General features: G+C 35.7%; 1 protein-coding gene across 2 annotated transcripts in view; it reads right to left on the bottom strand.

Moving 5' to 3' along the window:
• LOC113672561 (reversion-inducing cysteine-rich protein with Kazal motifs) overlaps nucleotides 1–20,371 on the bottom strand; it is a 30,212-nt gene extending 9,841 nt beyond the window's left edge. Inside the window, exons 1-14 of one of the 2 annotated variants that reach the window (XM_089181347.1) lie at nucleotides 20,103–20,371; nucleotides 10,296–10,402; nucleotides 9,812–9,870; nucleotides 9,469–9,543; nucleotides 9,263–9,299; nucleotides 3,578–3,717; nucleotides 3,321–3,354; nucleotides 3,104–3,168; nucleotides 2,725–2,848; nucleotides 2,202–2,228; nucleotides 1,158–1,219; nucleotides 981–1,067; nucleotides 229–277; nucleotides 50–91 (exon numbers count right to left, since the gene is read on the bottom strand). In XM_089181347.1, the coding sequence (XP_089037473.1) occupies nucleotides 50–91; nucleotides 229–277; nucleotides 981–1,067; nucleotides 1,158–1,219; nucleotides 2,202–2,228; nucleotides 2,725–2,848; nucleotides 3,104–3,168; nucleotides 3,321–3,354; nucleotides 3,578–3,717; nucleotides 9,263–9,299; nucleotides 9,469–9,543; nucleotides 9,812–9,870; nucleotides 10,296–10,350 (856 nt within the window). In that variant the 5' untranslated portion in view covers nucleotides 10,351–10,402; nucleotides 20,103–20,371. Of the gene's footprint in view, nucleotides 1–49; nucleotides 92–228; nucleotides 278–980; nucleotides 1,068–1,157; nucleotides 1,220–2,201; nucleotides 2,229–2,724; nucleotides 2,849–3,103; nucleotides 3,169–3,320; nucleotides 3,355–3,577; nucleotides 3,718–9,262; nucleotides 9,300–9,468; nucleotides 9,544–9,811; nucleotides 9,871–10,295; nucleotides 10,499–20,102 lie in introns of those variants that run through there. The other variant, XM_027188861.2, reaches the window with a different exon arrangement.
• Between the last annotated feature and the right edge of the window lie 97 nt (nucleotides 20,372–20,468).

Here is a 20,468-nt window from a genome sequence, read left to right as displayed (position 1 = left end):
TGTTTTTGTTCTTTTTTGATACAGGAAAAAACAGATTAAAAAAAATTACTTGGTTTTGGAGGTGGTGGTGTTCCATTGGGACAAACTGGAGCTGTAAAAAAAAAAAATGAAGTCCTCTTAAAAAGTTGATTTCTCCACACTTGATCATATATTAATGAATTGAGACAAGATTTACAAGTTATGTATGTTAGCTTACAAGAAGAACATGTAGTAAATTAAACAACTCACCTGGCGTTTTTGCTGAGCTAGCAAGAAGACAATTCCAAAACTCATCTCGCTGAAAGATAAAAACAATATTTACATCTCTGATGTCTTTATTAGGTACATGATTAATTAAAGTGATGAGAAAGTTAAATGTATTAGATAAAGCATGTCATCTTGGTTGTACACCAGCTTAAATAACTTGCAAAAAATGTAGGAGTTAGAAAGTAGAAGCAAACAGATGTTGGAAATGAGATGGCAAGCCCAGAGATTTAACAAGCTAACACTTTTTGCATCTCAGAACAGAAAAATCCACTCTGGTACTCAATTGAAGCCATACCAATAAAGATATTAATAAGACAGCAAGGTAATACACATTGCGCTGGCTCACAGTAAAGATACATGTTAAACTATATTACAGGGCATGAAATTGTGCCCAATACAGGCGCCAATGTGACTAAATTTTTCACTTTGGCGACCAAATCCTGAAAATTAGTCACCAAATTGGCAACCAGAGTGTTTCATCATAACCTTACTTAGAGATAAAGTGAATTAAATTGGACATCCTAGTGTCCAATTTGTAGCATATTAAAGATCTTTTTCCTAACTTAATTTTGGAGGGTCTATCTAGAACGCTGACAACGTTTAAAAAAGGTTTTATTTGTCTTTAAAAATGGCGACCAACTTTTTTGTAATTGACTACCACTTTGAAAAATTTAGGAGCCAAGTGGCTATCAGAAAAAAAAGTTAATTTCACACCCTGCATTACAATTAATTACCTCCAAGTTGTTTTTGGCAAGGGGATCTCCACATGCTGCGACAAGACTAGAAATCAGCATGGATGCACTTTTCTGTGATTGGAGATCCTACAAAAGTTAATTAAAACTCATCAGTAATCCAAAACATACAATACAAAAAAGTAATAAGCAAAAAAAACAGTACAAATATAAAAATACCTTTTGACATGTCCTCCTGCATATAGTATCATCAGAGTTCAGTTTTGTGCAACATTTTAAAGCTAAGGAGACAATTAAAGGCTCTCTTTAAAACTCTTACACAGAGTTTGAAACAATTATTTTCACAAATTCAATCCAAACCTTTGTTACATTGATCATAAATATTCTAACAATTCAGATGGCTATTTTACATTAGCAGATTTATATTATAACATGGCTAGTAAATTTGTCTCATCAAATTCAATTGCACAAGCATGCTTCATATTCCTATTGTGCACACTCATGACGTCAGCAAACAAATCCCTCAAGAAAAAAATTTTCTTTTGGGTTGAAAATGTTATAAAACAATTGATTCATACGTCAGCTGTGCATTCATCGAGATATGAAGCACTTGGGAAGTTTGGAGAGCACTCAAGAAGCTAGAGTTGCTCTCAGCTATGCCTCAAGCAACTCTTACACATCTTTCGTGCTCTCCAAACTTCCCATGTGCTTCATATCTCGATAAACGCACGCTGACATACAAACCAATTGTTAATTAAGGAAAACTCAAATACTCCTCTAAACTTCAAAAAATTAATTTTTTGTTATCTTTCAATTTAAAGAAAGTAAGTAGACATAAATCGATAGGTTGCAATTATGTATATCAGGACGTTCCTTAACCCCTTTACTCTCAAGATTTAAATAGCAGTTCTCCTTACTGTCTACCATACAATTTTCATGATATTAGTTTGGAGAATTTTGGTTTTGAATTTTTTTTGTATAAAGGTTTTGTAAAATTGGCATTGAATCAACTAATGATCCTGTTATTGATATTTTCTTTATTCTCAGTATTGTTTGCTTGATATTGCATTAATATTGTAAGGAGAAATTCTGTCTTGGTCACTTAGAGGAGTTGGAGGGTAAACCACTGAAGATGGGATAATTCTCTGACTATTATCCAAAACTTTTGCCTAAATTTTGATTTTTTTTTCCAGCCACAACATTTCTCAACAAAAACCCAATAATTAAAAGCCTCAAAAATCAAGTTGATAAAAACAAATTTACCTTCTGGCTTAGAATCCAATCCTTGTTCTACAAAAAAAAAAATATGACATTAATAGACCATTTTACAGTCGTGTGCTTAGTTGCCAAGCCTTTGAACAGGAATGAGGCTAAGGGTGACCTTGTTATGATACAAACCTTGCTGCTTTTCAAATGCAAATTACTTTGTTATCATGCTAACTAGATACTGGTCTCTATCACAACAAGGTCACCTTCAGCCTCACTCCAAATCAAAGGCTTGGCAACTTAGTACATAACTGTAAAATGGCCTATTGGAAAGGTGTAAGCAGATATAAAAAAGGTTTTCAAAGAATAGTCATATGTAGCTATCATATAACTGTAGTGAACCAGATAAGTGAACTCTGATAAACTGAGAGGTACAAATGTATGCTGTGTCTTGGTGTAATGGCATAGAATATGCTACAAGCCTTCCTTAAGTGGCAAATGGAATCTCTTCTTGGTGTAATGTGGTACATATACATACAAGTAGGAGAGAAATCAATATGCAGCTCAGCCCAGTTCTTACCAGCACAGGGTACCACATCAGAGGTCAGTCTTTTAACACAGGAAACCACTTGTTGATGTTTTGCACAAAACTTTTGCACATTTGTCCCCATTTGAATTGATGGCTGAAGCTCTGATGAAAACACCTAAAATATTGAATCAAAACATGGTGCCTTTGGTTACTAAAAACAATTACTCTTCCCATTACAATGACACCAAGCTAATGACAAATTTATACAGAAATACAATAATATAGAAATCAATTTTATGACTCTTTAGTTTGATTCCTCTCAAATTAACAAAAAAAACCTAATTATACTTTAGCTCATGAGTCCTTGGAATGATTATTTTACTTGTGCAAAGTTTAATTAATAACATTAATTAATAATCTCCAGACTCACCACTTGGCATGACCGTCTGCACTTTTGACTGATCTGTGGAGAACTACTGCAACAATTTCTTGATGCTGTTTTGGAACAAAAAGATGGTTTTACTTCTCAAACAAAGGCAGGTATCAATTAATGTAGAAGAACTTAGTAATATGCAGTGCAAATATATGTCACAAAACTGGAAGTAACTCTAAGCATACACCTTTACTTTCATAAGGAAGTGTCTCACCTTGATGTCTGTCCAAACAACGGTACATGGAACCCTGAAAAATAGCAAAAGCTAAAATCAACTCTAAGTATACAACTTTATGTTAAAATTGAAAGTAGTTCTGGAAGTTTGAAAATATATTACCTAAAATTCAGTTTTCTTAGATAATTCTACAGCTTTGGAATAAGATTTTAATTCATCAGGAGAACTTGGTTGATTAATTTAACTACAGTGATCATATTTAAACAATTATTTTCATATTTAATGTCATTACATACCTCTTCTGCCTCTGGACATGTTTTCTTCAGATCTGCTGGCCTTCTTTCACGACATGCTTTCCGACAGTTTTCCGTTGAAGGAAGAAGGCAACAGGTTTTGGCATAGTTTGATGAGTGTGTTCCAATGTATTTACTGATTCCTGTAGAATAAAATTAATGTCTCTTAGGGCCACTGTAAAGAAGTAGGAAACCATACTTGCCAAGCTACTGAAGAGTATAATGCAATCTCCTCTGTGCAACTCAAACTTGCCAAATTTTTTAATGGTATTGCACTGCTCAGACCCCCCCCCCCTCCCAAAATGTCCCCCTCTATTTAATGTAGCCACTCGCAAATAAAAGCACATTTATAAAATTATCCCTCCTCACACAACAGATTGTAAAGAAACAGTGTCTGCAGTCACAAATCATTTCTAAGAAACCTAAATTTCAACATCACTTGACTGATCATCAGCAATTAAAGCAGTCCTTCACAACCTCTCTTAAGAAAGAGAACAACAAGAAAAGAGCCATAAAATTTATAACAGGTATTTCAGGATACATAAGACTGATATTGTCCACATCTCTGTGTAGTGGGCAGAGAAAATTTCAAGGAAGGCACCTCTGTGTATTCATGTACATGTTACCATTCACATGAAGCTAATAAATTCAAGGAAGACACATCTGTGTATTCGTGTACATGTTACCATTCACATGAAGCTTATAACTTCAAGGATGACACATCTGTGTATTCATGTACATGTTACCATTCACATGAAGTTAATAATCTGCACAGGCTATAGTTGACTATACAAAGTGAGTATAATATAATAGCTCCTCGTGATCAATCAGCATGCCAATTTTATTGTTGACTTAAACTTAGACAAAATACAATGGCAGCTTCCTTGTGGAAATCACATGGTCTTTAAAGAATACATGTTAACTCAGCAGTCCATGCAAATGTTGATCTGAATATAAAATCATTCTGTTTTAAAGCATAACACTTCTATAACAGCTCATGTACAGTAACAGTTTAGGAATAGAGTTGAAAACATCTTTGTGAGGCAACTCTTAATTGATCGGAGCTAACTCAAGGATAATTAAAACTATGCCTTAGGATACCATTAGCTGATAATTGAAAAGGAGGGTTTATTTAGAAGCTTTAATGTGCTCTATAACAAAGCATTAAATTGTGTGTGAACTTCTTGATGCTCTGCATGGCTTTTCCATTCGCAATATTGTTTACAAGAGATATCTGATTTATGCAAAAAGACCAATATGAAAATTCTGTGGTTGAACTGCTACAAGTGACCACAGAAACATACATTAAAAAAGGTTAAAATAAAACACTAATTCAAGCATAAATTTTGATTAAAAGGAGCAGCTTTGGACTACAACAGGTTCTTCATAATTTCTATTCATAACTCTTCAATATTTTAAAGCTTTGAGATTCCAATATCTTTTATAAAAAACTCTTTCAGAAATTACATATTGTCCATTAAGAAAATAAAGCCACTTACAATTTGTATTATTTCTGTTTTTAAACTGTGGTATAAAGGAAATGATACAGTATACAATTCACATCACAAAAAGTATCAAGAACTTAAATTGAATTCTGTTCTTTAGAGTACATTCTTGTATATTGATTTGATTGCAAATATGGCACACAGGAAGTTACTGTCATTATTTGTTAGGCCTAAATGGGGTAAGTCTGAAATCAAAATAAGCCCTCCTTCACATTAATATTGAAACACATTAACTCCCACAGAGTTGTCTTGCTGTTTTACAACACAAAGGCAAACCCATTTTAGTCCATTTACCAACAGCACGAGGCCATTTGGACTTTGAAACATTTAGACAAAGGATAACAAAGGATGCACAATGACAATAAGTGGAAAACATTTGTGATTAAAGATGTTCGATCAGTTTGCCAAATTTGTCACTAAACAAGATTTTTTAGCCAAACTGTTTAGACCCAGATGAAGACTAATGTTGAAAAGTTCTCTAACTACAAAAACTTTTGTGATTATCTTTGTTTCTATTCTTAATCAACTGAAACTCTAACAATATATTTTGCTATTTACATGTAAATTTCTGTTCCACTGACTAATTACACACACAAAGGCAGATGGCAAGATTTACATTTGTTGATTTAAGTCTGATTGATGATCAACTAAATCTCTTTGACATCTATACACAAAACTGTCACATGCCTGACTATCCTACTGAGTCAATTGCTTTTTTGCATCCTGGAACAATTGAAACAGCATGCTTATATTTCAAAAATGTTGCATTGTTCAAACATGACAGCCAAGGTGTGTAGATCTATTAAGACAAACAACTCTATACAACAAATGTTACACTCCATTGCCAGAAGCAATCCCACAAAGGCACATTTAGCACCCAACATGACATCAACATTATCTTACATTCTCTACTATTTTGAAAAGTGTTTTACACCTTTTATAGAGACATTAAAAAGCTTTGTACAGACACCTTTTGACACCTGAGAAGTTTTTCTTAAGACAAAGTAAACACCCCATTTCCTTTCAAAAACATCTCAGTACTCTCTAATATTTTACTTAATCAAATTATCCAGCAACAAGTTGCATGCAGCAGTATTGATAGCCCAGAAGTTGCCTATATAACTAGAAACTCCATGAAATATAACAATTCAACATTATAACTATAAATTTTTTCTTTAATTCATCTGCTATATTGTTTGTCAGTCAAAAAATTTAAAATGATTGCATGATTCAGGCAGATTAATTATAATCATAGTTTTCACCACCTTCTGGTAACAATGGGGCACGTATACACCTATCTTTAGAATAAACAACATTCCCCCAAAATTGAAATGAATGCCAGCTCTTCATCCTAAAGGAAAGCCTTGTGGGACCTTTGTAAAAATTATCCAGTCATACTCCATGATAGAAAAATGTTAACACTCAAATTATGGTATCATTTATGACACCTTGATAGCTGCTATCATATATTGATGCCCTTCTGAAAGATAGAATTAACCAAATATATGATAAACTTATGAGGAAAAAAAGACCTCAACTCTAACAGCACAGGATTTATAAGTAAACAGAGTCCCTTTGATAAAAACGTTTAATCAAACTTTACCTAGTCTGACCTTTGAATGTTTAATACTGTTTGATAAAATTCTTGCCATACACCACTGTCAAGTTCAAAGCTTATTGGGAATTTGCTTGAGTTCTCTGTCAAACTACAAAAGGCAGTTTGTGAAAAATCCATCAACACATAATTCTGACATAATTTGACAGACAAAAATGCCAACATTCTTAAGAATCTTTTTTTAAAATTAAAGTTATAATCCCAAACATTTTATTTCTCTTTAAGGCACTATCTATTCAGGAAAAGTTACCTTTGGCTACATGTGAATTCAAGGACCATGAAAAACAAATAGACTTTCAGGGAAGTCTTATTTGAGCATTTAGACAAGAAAAGGGTTTTTTATAATCTAAAATGAGAATTTCAAAATTTGCATTCAAGTAATTCAGACAAATTTATACACAGTCTTAATTACAAGCAAATTATAAATTGGTATGACTTTCAATGTGTTATACACTTCATACCCCTGATCAAATTTTTCAGGTATGTATTGGGGAGAGAAATCTTTAAAAACAACAAGAAATATATTTCACCTTCTGAAATGACCCAAGCCTCTGTATGTCAAAAGGAGGTTAATTACTTGAAATTTCCTTTAATTCCAAGCAGATTAGCCTCAAATATTAACACTGTTTCATCAAAATGTTCCAGAAGGCATGAAACTGGGATTTTTTTGAAAGATTACAATAATTTTATTCCACTAAGAAGCTCACTGGCTAATACCTTAATGTTATTTAATTAATGGTTTTTTAAAAGCCGGCAAAGTAGAAAGACTTGCCGAAGAGATCAGATTTCTAATAGTCTATCCTTGTAAGGCGAAGTTGTTCAAAATGAAAGTTTCGTGTTTCACGGGAAAGCTACTACTTAAAAAATTACCAATAAATTATCTGGGAGTTTTTTAATTGTGTCTAAAATCTGTTAACAATTACTTGTTGAACATTACAAGAGTAAAAATAACTTTGGAATGCATGTTCTGTTCTTCAGCAAGACATTGACAGGAGCACAATAACAAGAGCTTTATTGAGAACTTATATTGGATGGAGAAATGCCAAAACCTCATCTTAATCGAAAAAGTGAATCAGTGATATGAAACTGAAGAGATATTAAGCGTTCACTCTTACTTAACTATGATCTGTCGTAAGAGATAATCGAATTTCATGCCTTTGTAAAAATAAAAATATACTGCTTGATTTTTTACACCCTTAAAAAAAGGGGTAGAGCGAAACATGATAATTGCAGCCGCAAAGCATTCCTCAAACCCCACACCAAATAAGCGTTCCCTTTGGGTTACCGCTTGTTCAAAAATGCAACACGCCACTGAATTATCTCTTAAGTACTTAGACTAACTTTGGCTTTCAAGAAGGCGACGAAATCTCCTATCTTGCTGATGCAACTAGCCTTTAATACGTCAACTGGTACGAAAGATTTGCCTGCACGCGCACAGGACATGAAAGATCACGAGAATTTGCTCAACTCCACAATGCGTTTTACTCAAGTTGGACCACATTTCAGGACCGAGTGAAAGAACATCAACACCCCATTAAAACACATAATTCCTTTTCTTCTCTGGAACAAAAGATCAGTGCCAAACAGATCTGTGAGGGAAATCTAACTTACAAGAACATATTGAGTTTGCCCTTAGCAGAATTCATGATACGGGTGTGACATGAAACAGACGCACAGAAGAGATGTTAAAAACATAACTTTAAAAAACGTATTTCTATGCGCAAAAATTTCAATTTCTTGTCGATTATGACAAATAATTCATATTCATCGCCTATGGCAGACACAAAAAACACTCTGTGTGTTATCAGAGAAATACACATTTGCTTCGAATCGACTGGAACAAAAACTTTGCGCATGGTGTTCCTCTGTCTACAAGAATAAAATTACTTTACCCTTTACAATCCTTTACAATGCGAACTTTTCATCAACCGAAATGCTTCAAATAAAATCATGCAATCCCTCTTTAACGGTTGATGGTCTCAGAGGAAACGAAAAAATAACTATCTGAGAAAAAGACAATACAACAGCCCAATTAATTTTCCATTAGGCCCGCTTTGCATCGTAGATGATGCCATGTTAAAAGGTTGCTATTAACAGCGAGTAAGTGATAAGAGAAAACGCGCTTTTCCACGTGGACTTCACCTTCAACCATTTCAAAATAATCCCTTTCATCCGAATAAACAAAACTCTGCCTGACTGACAATAGTAAAGTTCAAAATTTGAAGTTGTTAAACCTAGGACAACGGTGATAAATTCTGAACGCATGGATAAACACTCACTCGCGCTCCGAAGCTAATGGCGCGACCTTTCCAGACACAGTTCCCATGAAATGTAATTCTCACCTCGTTTAAGTTTAATCACGAACGACAGTTAAGTCTATGAAACTTGTAAAGTACACAAAGATCCTAAATTATGCGTAACTTCGGCGTTTAGACGAAGGCGACGAAACTTAGACCGAAGCTAATTGGCCTATTATACGAAGCAAGGCTTTTATTTGCAGAAGTTATTAGTAGAAATTAGATTGACAATACAACCAGATACGACTACTTACTCCTACACATTTCTCACCTGGATTTGAAACATTAAGGCACCGCCAGAAAGAGATCTGAAAAAAGAGGATTAAAATAAACGATTTTAGTGTTTTGGGCGGCGAATTCGCTTGTTATCTCTTCCATTTCTTCGGGTCACTTGCACATAATTATTATGCTACGACATTTGCACTAGCAACAAAGTGTTCGCACAAACACACCGAATTAAGGTGACATTTTCCTTACCAAATGTCCGGGACAGTAAGCCGGGAGATCACGGAGCTTCTCATAGCGTAAACTTACGTCTGTTTCGGACTCCAACTGACATAAGAGAATCACAACAACATACACAGATGTTAGTGGAGAGGCATTTGAATCCAATTTGCCTACGGTCTAAAATAAACTTGTATACGTGTGAATAAGTTCGCACTCAAAGTAGAGCGAAATTTCGCACTCGCCTCTTTGAAGGCGATGGGTAAATGAAGTGAACGACTTTTAAGTTCATAGAGTAACGTTCTCTTTCAAAATCGTAGAACTTCAATGTCCCGCCGGGCAAGATAAAAGAGATCGTATGTAGCTTGAACATTACCTCATTACAGTGATGTTTGCAAGCACCAAAATCAGTAGCACTTCGGCAGCAACTGAAGGCTGCAAGATAAAACAACGGAAATATTAGAGTTAGAGAGCATCACGAGGATTTCTGGTAACGATCAGTGACGGCCAACACATTGTATTTGACGTAAATCCTAGCCAACCCGCAAACGAAGTTCAAGGCACCGGAAATTTACATTCAATTCAATACGCAAAGATTCATTCGAATTCGCGTGGTTGTCCTAATTATTTCTTCAGTTAAATCCACAAACCGTGATTAATTCTAACGACCTAAAACCAACAGAACGACCAGTCTACAAAAGCGCTGACTCCGGCGCGAGATTAGTTCGAAGCTAAGAGCGAACGAGCTGCCAAGATCCCTTACTAAGCGCTCTCTCGCCGATGAAACGATGAATGAACGAACACACGGAGAGAAACTGAAATATCACGTATGAAAATAATCACGGAATCTCTTCGTGTACCTTGGCTTCGGAAAACCGCACAGGCGAGCCACAGTGTGCTAAGCAGCACGAGCATGTTGCCGGAACGAGATCAAACACTGCATGGACCCTCTCAAGCACTTTCCAGTCTAAAGAACATCAAACGGTGCATGGTTAGTGTTAAAGAAATGATCGCAAGAGATGCGCCTCTCAAACTCAGCCATTCAACAACCAATCACATCAAACGGCCAATTAGCGGGAAATTGTTTCCAACGGAATAGGCCAATCAGCGTTGCGTATTCGTCTCGACGTGTGACGCTTTATGTTGTAAAGAAACCCACTCAGTTTGTTTTGGGTTTGCGAGCTGTAATCGGGATAATGGATAAAATCAGGATGTTGTGACAGCTCTGAAGGGTGAAAAAAATGACCTAGTCTCTTGTTTGTTTTACATTGTCTACTTTATTTAGAATCTTAACTTGAGTTTCTTAAATGTGGATTAACTAAGTTTAACGTGTTAGTCCTCACCGACTTTGACAAACGAGCGGTTGTCAATTTTTGGCGAACATTTCGTTCGCACGCGAATGTTTATCGTTGTGATATTACACCCTAATATCGGACATGGAGTAACATAAAACCGCAATTCCAGATCACTGCAACCATTGCATTCAAAACACTTCAAAAATGCCCACACCAGCCTGTGCTTGAGATTTTTAGGGGTCGAAGATGTCTCACGCTTTTCATGTCACTTTTCTTGGCTTACAAAAGATAAGCTGTCAATATAGTTTGGATTCTTCTCAAAATCCTATTTAAGCGTTAAAAATGGAGCGAACATGATGCCAGCAACATTATTCTTTTTGTAAATATTAAATCAACGGGAAATTGACTACACTGGCTCATTTCGTGACAGTTCGCTACATCTGACACGATTTGCTGTCGTGACAAATGGATCTTTGCATTTGCGATTAAAATTTGACAGCCTGTCAAAAGCGCGAGCGCAAATGCATCCAAAATTGCTTTTCGATTTGGGGAAGGATTAACGGTCTCGCCGCAGAGATGTAAGATGGCGTATGATTGAAGATATAATGAGGCTGCAAGATAGAACAGGAATGCAAACAAGCCGATAACAGCCCATACACATTTTTGTTTGCTATTATCGAAAAGATTACGACAAAGATGGCTTTAGCGCATTTGCCTAAAAAGCAATCATTTGCATAAAGATATCAGCTTGGCAACAAAGTACAAAGATTCGAGCTAAATATCCTAAAAATCAAAAGTTATGCACTAATAGGCTTTTATCTTCATCAAGCACGTTTCAAATTTGTGTTTATTTGTTTTTCCAAAGGTGTTTATTCTTCACACAAGTTGTCTGAAAGTCACTCCTTCCCTTTGAAAGATCTTTAGCCCGAGGCGTTTCCATAAAAAGGGAAGGTTTTGATTCTTGATAGGGGCTATTGTTGGTTTACATTTAGATGTTGAAATTTCTCTTAAGTTTTTTACACATTTGTATTCAAATTGCTGCGCGATACTTTGTTCCCAGATTAAAAGCACATTTAAAGAATCCTTCGAGATAGGAGTATTTGATAATGTGTGCTGGTTTTTTCTTCCAGTTTCTAAATGGATACACTCTGTATTTCAGTTGAAAGACTACTGATGACTAATGGACGCATTTTGACTGCGGTTGACTGCACTTTACTCGATTGCGAATAAATTTCCCTTAAAACACCCGGCTAAGTCCCAGTCATTTTTCACATAACTTTTCGTTTCAAGAAGATGGCATACAATATAAAGAATACACTAAGAAACCAGACACAAAAAACGGAAAGAGTCTGGATAGTGGCTTTTCAACACTTTAGATTAATGTCTCCGTTTAGAAAAGGACTTGAAAAATACAAAAGAGTTAAGCTGCGGTTTCCTCCTGGGGTCATAGGAGACACTTAGGACTTGGCTAGGGGCTCAATTGGACCAAAAATCCTTTTAATCTCCACATCCTGCCTTTTAAATGTAATCATTTCTCCTTTCTTCGACGGCTATTTCAGAACACAATAGCTGTCAGTCGAAGTCATTTGTTGGACGCAGCTAGTGGTCACCGTAGTCTAGATAATTCGTCGTTCAATATCAACTTCAGTATCTTTCATTTTGTCAGTTCAGTAAAATTCATTTAACGATTTGACTTCATAAACTTTCGTTGTGTACGGCAGGTGTTTATCATTTTATAACTCATTTCCACCGAGCAATTCCATTTACTTGCTATTATCGATTTTTTATTTATCATTTACAACTGGTTGCATCCTTATCGAACTGAGGGTGTAGTTATCGCTGGTATGATCATAAAACTTTCCGGTAATTACGCCATTCTTACTTCCATTGTCCTAAGAGGGCCTGTGTTTTTTTTTTTCCCCCTAATGTTTTCATGAATTTGGCTGAGAGCGTTCGGCCATTCGGTTCTCTTCTCGTTTTATTGTTAATTGTATCTTAAGCGTTCTTTTTTTTGCATCGTTTATAACAGAACAAAGGGTTTGAGTTGACTCTGACAAATTCTGATATAGCCACTTATGTGTGGTTACAAGAAGCTATACTGCATTTGTTTCGAAAAACTTTGGCCTGAATTTTCTCAAAATTCGACGACTAAGAGTAGGCACAGAAAGTTTCCTAATATCAATTTCAAGTTTTGCAAAGGAGCATGTTTACCTATCAATTATGTCCAAAAATTGTCAATCTCACGGGGATGTAATGTCCGGTTACCTTACAAAGTGTTCTTTACAAAGAATGATCACAGCGGTACTAATTTTCACGATAATATTTTCAAAATAAATTCGCTTTATGCCCTCAAGAAAACTTTATTCAACTATTTTTCACAGATCCGATGGATTGATCAATTTCCAAGTTTGCCTGAAGAGGCTGTTAAACAGCCTCTTTAGTTCTATCGGTCTGCTCTAAGGTAATCAAAGTAAGGTAATAAAATCGGAGACAGGCGTGGCTTTCTAGTGTATATATCAAAACTTTTAGAAGAAAACGCTTTTTTCATTTGTTCCTATGCTTAGACACATCAACAATATAGGACTTTCATTTTCCCTACGTAATCCACACAATGATTTTCAAAGATTTTTACATTTCATTCCAACTCAAGTTTTTCTAGGCAAAAATTAAATTCAAAACAATGAACAGTGCAATGAAGAAGAGCCTAGAACGTTTTGCACATGACTTGAGTCTGTCAGCTTCTGTGACAGTTAAGCAGTATGTCGGTAAACAGCAAAGCTCTTCACTTATGCACATGTCTTTTATCATAGTAAAAATAGAAAAACAAAACGGTAAAGGTCAAGATAAGGGAAATTCAACTCCGGGTCAATCAACCTGATAAAACGCAGGGACGCTTGGGATCTTACGACACCAAATTGTTTACATTTGTACAAGGCTCGGTTCATCTTTATTTCAGTTTGAAGTTCAAGATTTTATTTTCTTGCTCTTTATTTGAAATTACCGCACTCGGATATAGAATTAAACAAGATTTCAACACTTAGCAGTAAAGATAAAAAGTGGAATGCCGAAGGAATTTGAAATTTATTAAATCAGCTCAAGACATAACGGCACTCTTTGTGAAACCAAAATAGTGAAAATAAACTCCGGTATGTCTTTCTTCTCTACGAGATACCAACAGACATGAAGAATTGAAAGATATGCAGCATAGACATTATAACGGTACGCATAGCAGATTTTCGCAAACCTCGAAAACTAAGTGCTGCCATGCTCAAATTTTTTATCTTTAGATTGATTCTGGAGGAAGTTTGAGAATTTCTGGCTCTTCCAATTATTTTCTTTTCTTAGAGAGTTCTAATGTTTCTCACCACGACAAATTTACGTCAACAAGATAGCCACAAAATTAATCTCTTTAATCTTTGAGGTGTGTGCACATATCTCCGACGAGTCCTTTCACCTACGAGTTAAAATCTTCTCACCTGGAAATCTCTTTCGAAAAAATTACAAACAAACCTAGGGAATTTTATGCTATAATTTTTTCCATTTTTTCCCGCACTCAGTTAAGTATGGTTTTTGAAAGTTTCGGTCATTTCCCACCCTTCAGTTTCAAAACAGTCGAGTGCAACGAAAACTGAATAAGAAGAGGAAGTTTAAGAACTGAGAGTTTAATCAACAATTCAGTGATCTGGAGAGGGAATTTATAACAGAGCAAAACATTCCTGAGGTTTCTCTTGCATAAAATAGAGCTTAGCTTGGACCTGTCCCCTTACAGTTTATGCTTAAATTTAAATTATCGAGAGCAAAACTGCCTCAACTATAACCATTGAAAAAAGATTGTACTTTCTAATACTGAATTTTCGTAATGTTTTTACGTTGTAAGATAATTCAAGTTTAACTTATGAAGTCCACTTAAATATTGCAAAAGTCATTCTAGCTACAGATTACAATTTTAACAACACCAAGCACCAACTTCAAGGGTGTTGTCGTTTTTAAAAAGTGAGAAAATTTTGAAATATTGCAAAAGTCATTCTAGCTACAGATTACAATTTTAACAACACCAAGCACCAACTTCAAGGGTGTTGTTGTTTTTAAAAAGTGAGAAAATTTTGAAATTGCAATCAAATCCGCACATCCTTCAACCGTAGTGTCCCTGACAATAATTTTATACTGACTACCTTTTGGTGTTAAACGTCCACATTTCATGTCAAATTAAAGTTTCCGTCCCTTTTTTTTAGCCTTTCCAATATTCTTCATAATACCACATTTTACGTTGCGGAAAATAACTTGTCAACTTAGCAGATCTTTTCGAAAGATCTATTTTTAGAGTTTTATCATAACAAAAAATTAATTGAAATGTTACAGTCAAGGAGCTTTCCGAAGTCCTTCATTCAGCCATGCTACTTCTTTACAGTCAATCAAAAGTTGTTTATCTGTTTAACTTAATGAGTGTCCTAAATAAACTATTTACGCTTTATTTCTGGAGTTTTCGATCCTTCATTTTAAGCCAATTTACATGTTGATCGAGACAGTAATTAATGGGAAGGCTTACCCGCTCTTATTCTTTTTACTCCAGGCAATTTGTAAGATATGAAGCTAATGAAATTTTTTTGTAATTATACTAAAGAACGCGCGTACTCTTAAATTTGTCCGTGGTTTCACAAGATGATTTGTATGATCAACTTTCAACAAGTTCTTTAAATGTCTGTTCCTCGTCAGCAACTTCGGATCCTAATCAGTTTTGTTAAAACAAAAACTAAGATTTGCATGGCAAATGAAGACACTACTTTGCCCCTAAGCGTGAAGCGTCTCTGCTTTATTTATAGTTGTGTCCATTAGGAGCAATTATACTGTGGGCGTGCTTATATTTAATCGGGTTATAGCTGACGAGCAAACCTTCAGAAAGGCGACGGTCTGGCTACCGAGTAAAAGTACACTGTCATTGTCCACATTCGAGAAGGTATGAAAATTGTCACCGTAAAGGGAGGATTAAATTTGTTGACTTTTGCTTTGATCAAATTATGAAGCTAGCCTTGTTGTGACTAAAAGTTGGGCGGTTTTCCGGCTTAAAGTCAATCAAATATTCTCTTCCAATATTGATGTATAACATCCAGGAGGTTGTTTTTGACTATTTATAAAGTAATTAAAGAAAGAAAGAAGGTAACCGAAAACCGCAGAAAAACAAACGAACAATATCAAACAAGCTGAAGAATTTTGATTTAGTCAGTTTCACCTCGTGTTTCCGCTTTCAAGTGTCCAACAACTTGTTGTACCATAGGCTCAAACCAGGAGCCGAAATTTCTGCCTCATAAAGGTAAACAAAAATTCAAAAGATAAGTATTATGCAATCCAAAAGGTCGCATGATATCAGCCACGGAACTGCCTTGAATAAATGTATCGGTTAGATATTTTCCTGAAACAGAATCCTGGATGAGGTCTGGCGTGTTTCGTGTTCTTTTTCAAGTTTTCCAAGTTTTCCAAGTTTTTCAAGCTTTTCAAAATTCCCTCCAGTCCCTTGCCCCATGGAGACCCTCTGTTTGAGCAGACTAGGAAGCCAAACCCCCAGGTAGAGCCACGTTTTAAAACGAAATTATGGACCAAAATACCTTAATCTACTCACTTGGAGAGCTTCATTACAGTTCCTTATTTCTAAGTCAAATAAAATATATATATACTTATGTATTAAAAAAGTGTAGTTGAGCACGTTGATTCTATGATGCACAGGACGATTTCTAAACTGAAAATTTTCTCTGGTGGGACTTCGAATAAATAAATGGAGGAAAGAGGAAACTGTGTTCAGCTTGAAACAGGACATCACAGAAAACCGGCCCAACACGAGAAAATTTTTGTCGATTTTGCTTCACCACGTGAAGTGATCTACACATTGTGAGCTGTCAAGTTTCAGCCAGCTGCACGATGAAGCGAAAAATATGTGCATGTAATGAGATATCTAACCATAAAAGCTCTTTTCACTCTTTGAAAAAATTGTTTTATGGACAAAATTGAGGGGAATTTCGCAAGGACAATGAAGTTTCTTTAACTTGAAGCCTACTCTCTTCGAAGTGTCCCGCGGAGCACAAATTATTTCATTAATTATGGGGGATGTGTAATGTGTCACATCAAACAATTCGCTTCCTGTACTGAAGGTGGATCGTATACCAATAATGAATTATCATGGGGTTATTTCAACCACAAGAGCGTGAAAGACTCTCACTCAATTCAGCATGAAAAAAAAAAAAGGACATAAGACAAATCATAGTGGTCTTAATGGGTGATTCCTTGCTCATCCGAGCAAGCTGTTGGATAAGACGTACGTGTGTCTGATGATACCTAGTAGACTTAACTTGTCTCTAGAGACACTGTTATTGTTGCGAAACGAGCAAACAGAATGTGAATGTCGATGGCAAACCCCTCAAAGGGTATTTTATGAAAGGAAGGGCTTTAAAAATACATAAAACCTTACATTCCACATTCCACATCACAGTATGATACACCAAAAATATCCGCAAATAACACAGCGAAAGATGTTTCTGGTTGGTTTTTAATTAGTACCCATGCTGATAAGGTGGCTATTTCATTTAACCATTTATTTGAGGCATTGAGCATAGCCCAGACTCAAATCCACTCTCCATATCGTTGATGGATTTTAGGAAGACCAATTCCCTTAACCCTTTAACTCCCATAAGTGACCAAGACAGAATTTCTCCCTACAATATCAATACAATATCATGCAGACAAGTGATGAGAATGAAGAAAAACATGATCAGTTAGGGGATTATAAGTTGATCCAATACCAAATTCTCCAAACCAACATCACAAGAACAATATGGTTGACAGTAAGGAGAATTACAAATGAGATCTTAGGAGTTAAAGGGTAAAAAAAAAGGAGGAAAATTTGCAAAGAGTTAAATTCATTGACCTTCTACGGGACCCCCCTGAAATTGCACTTGACCCTTTAATTCCCAGAAGTGATTAACATGAAACTTCTCTATATAATGTCCTCGCATCATCCAGCAAACAGCTTATGAGAATACTCAAACCTATCATGTAGAAGTTGTTATCTTGATCTAACACCAAATTCTTGTAAGTAATTTACAAGGAAATGTGTAGTAACCAGAGGGGAGAACTAACACCATTATCTTGGGAGTTAAAGGGTTAACATGAAATACTCAACATTGCTCCTAAAACCTCCGTGACTATCGCTCCCTAACAAGTAGGGAGTACAGCTAATCCGAGTAAAGAAAGTGAGGACTCAAAACAGCCCTCGTTTTCGACATGAGGTTCGTTCACTGAGTCGAGGCTCTTTAGCAAACTCCCCAGAGAAGAAAAATCTCGTCGCTCTGCAAAGTTTTTGTTAAACGATAAAAATACAACTATATTTAATCTGAAATATCATAAGGGTTTCCTTATATTGGTGTCGGGGAAAGGAATGGAAATATTACATTACTTTAAACCATTCCTGCAAAAAAAAACTATAAAAAAGGCAGGTTGATTACTTCTTATTCCTTTTGGAAGTCTTACCTTAAAGATAGAGTTTGGTCACCTTTTCCTCGTTATGATCATTAAGTTGACATGGAAACAGTTGTTCAGTTACAATCGAAAAGTCGGTTTTCTGTGATGTCCTGTTTCAGTTTCGAATCGAAAATGTGACCTGCCAATTACCGGTCCACATACTACAATAATACTGTAAACGCCCTTTTAAGCTTCCCTTTATGTTACATTCTCTTCTATTTTTTAAGCTCCCTTTCCCAACACACTGGCCAAAAAGCTTCCAGTTCTTGGTAAGACCCCCTCTCCAACAAGCCCTTTCCTCTCCAATTGGCTCCTTCCTTTCCTTACTCCTGAACAAAAACTAAAAAAAGCAAGGCTAGTTCAGCTAATTTTCGTTCATCATGGAAATATACACGTACTTGAAAGCCTTTATCAGATTCTGTGTTAATGCTGTAGGTTTTCGAGCAGAGGAATGCATGTTGTTGTGTGGTATTTATTTATCTGGGCGACGATTCAGAGGAAAGATGACGAATCTCATTATGTGATTCTTGGCGAATTTTCCATAATTCCCACACCCCTCGAAACTTTGACTTTTGTACAGTTGGAAGCACTCGAGGTTTTTTTTAGTTCAATCCGAGTATACATGTGTCATTAACTGAAAACCAGAATCTTTTACCCTGAAAAGTGGATCTCTTCAGTGAATCGAATTAATTGAGACCGAGTAGGAGCCATTACTTATGTATTACATATAAGTAATGGGCTCCTGGACCGAGAGATTAAATCCCTCGCAGTCTTTTATATTGTAAAACGAACCCATATTCGATGGATAATTCTAAGTGGGAACGGCCATTTGAATCAATCTTTTTCGCTGGACTTCAACCTGTATCAGCGGATCCTTCAAATGGTATTACAATGGATTCTTTTTATTAAAGGGAAAATGGACAACGTCTCAAAATTGCTTACTAATGGACCAAAATCTGTAGAGGTGGCTGCTAACCCCTGTAATTTTTGGCAATCTCTCATAGAACGCACATATAACCATTATGGTCATAAATGTACTCTATCTGATAAACAAAAAACCAAAATATTTAGAATTACCATGATTACAATTAGGACATTCTTTTTCATAATACTCAAACATAAAAAATGAAAATGAAAACAAAACCAACACTTATAATGCAAAATATGCGAAAACCATTGTTGCGCATTTTGGTTCTTGTCTAGTTTTAATGATAACACCAGCTTGTTTAAATACATATGTCTAGCTATTATGCATATTATTTATACATTAATTAAACACTTTTCCATAGAATAAAGTCGTTGTGTTTCTTTTGGATTGATGTCACTTTTAAACGGTCTTCTTGCCGGGAAAAAACCATACCATCCTCTTGGTTCGATAAGTCTCAAAAGCGACGTGACTTTCTATCATAATTCAGTTTTCAAAGCAGTAACTGTAAATTTGATTCGGGCTAGATCCGAATATTTGAAATTGGTTATATTGTTTCGTTGTCGCTTTGTCTACAGCGAAAAGTCAAAGCTAGCTTTACGAGAGGATTTCGCCACACTCCGAGAGCCATTTAAAATCGGTAGTCGAGGACTATTTTGAATAATTATGGTGCAAAATGTAAGACACCCTTATTTCACCTGAATCGACGCATTTTTGGAACAAATAGACAATGAATTGATAAAGGCGTGGAAGTCTATTGGATTCTTTTATGCACAATTTTGAATCTCTCAGATGAAAAGCAAAACGGTGAAAATGCGAGTGAGAAAGAAAACAATCATTTTAAAGACGAGTTTCCCACTTCGTCTTAATCCTTATTAATTAAGCTTAAAACTAAACGGATTACATAAGATATATATTCTATAAATTTCTCTAACATTTACCTGCCAAGCGGAGCAAAGGCACCTTTCTCGGGGCAATTCAAATCCACTTTCCTCGCCAAGTTAGGCAACCAGATCTTCTTCCTAGGCAGACGTTCAAAGAAACAGTTGAAGCTAAATTTTGACGGAAGCTTTATTACAAGTGCGTGTGACAACATGCCACTAAATCAAGGCTTGAATGACATTCTGCGACGATTTTTGTCCCTAAAATAATGGATAACCAAAAGAAAGTTGAATAAATGGATTGTTCTTCCGTTGGTAGACTTCAAACTGTCAACTTTCTTAAAAACGCAGACAAAGAGACGACAGAAAATGACGTTTCATGGTACACCTGCCTTAGTCGTCCTGTCGTGTTGTATTGTGTTCACA

This window comes from Pocillopora damicornis, chromosome 9, assembly GCF_964200805.1.
Source record: "Pocillopora damicornis chromosome 9, jaPocDami1.2, whole genome shotgun sequence".
NCBI classification, from domain to species: Eukaryota; Metazoa; Cnidaria; class Anthozoa; order Scleractinia; family Pocilloporidae; genus Pocillopora; species Pocillopora damicornis.
The sequence above is the reverse complement of the archived record's forward strand: the minus strand, read 5'-3'. Positions and strand labels throughout refer to the sequence as shown.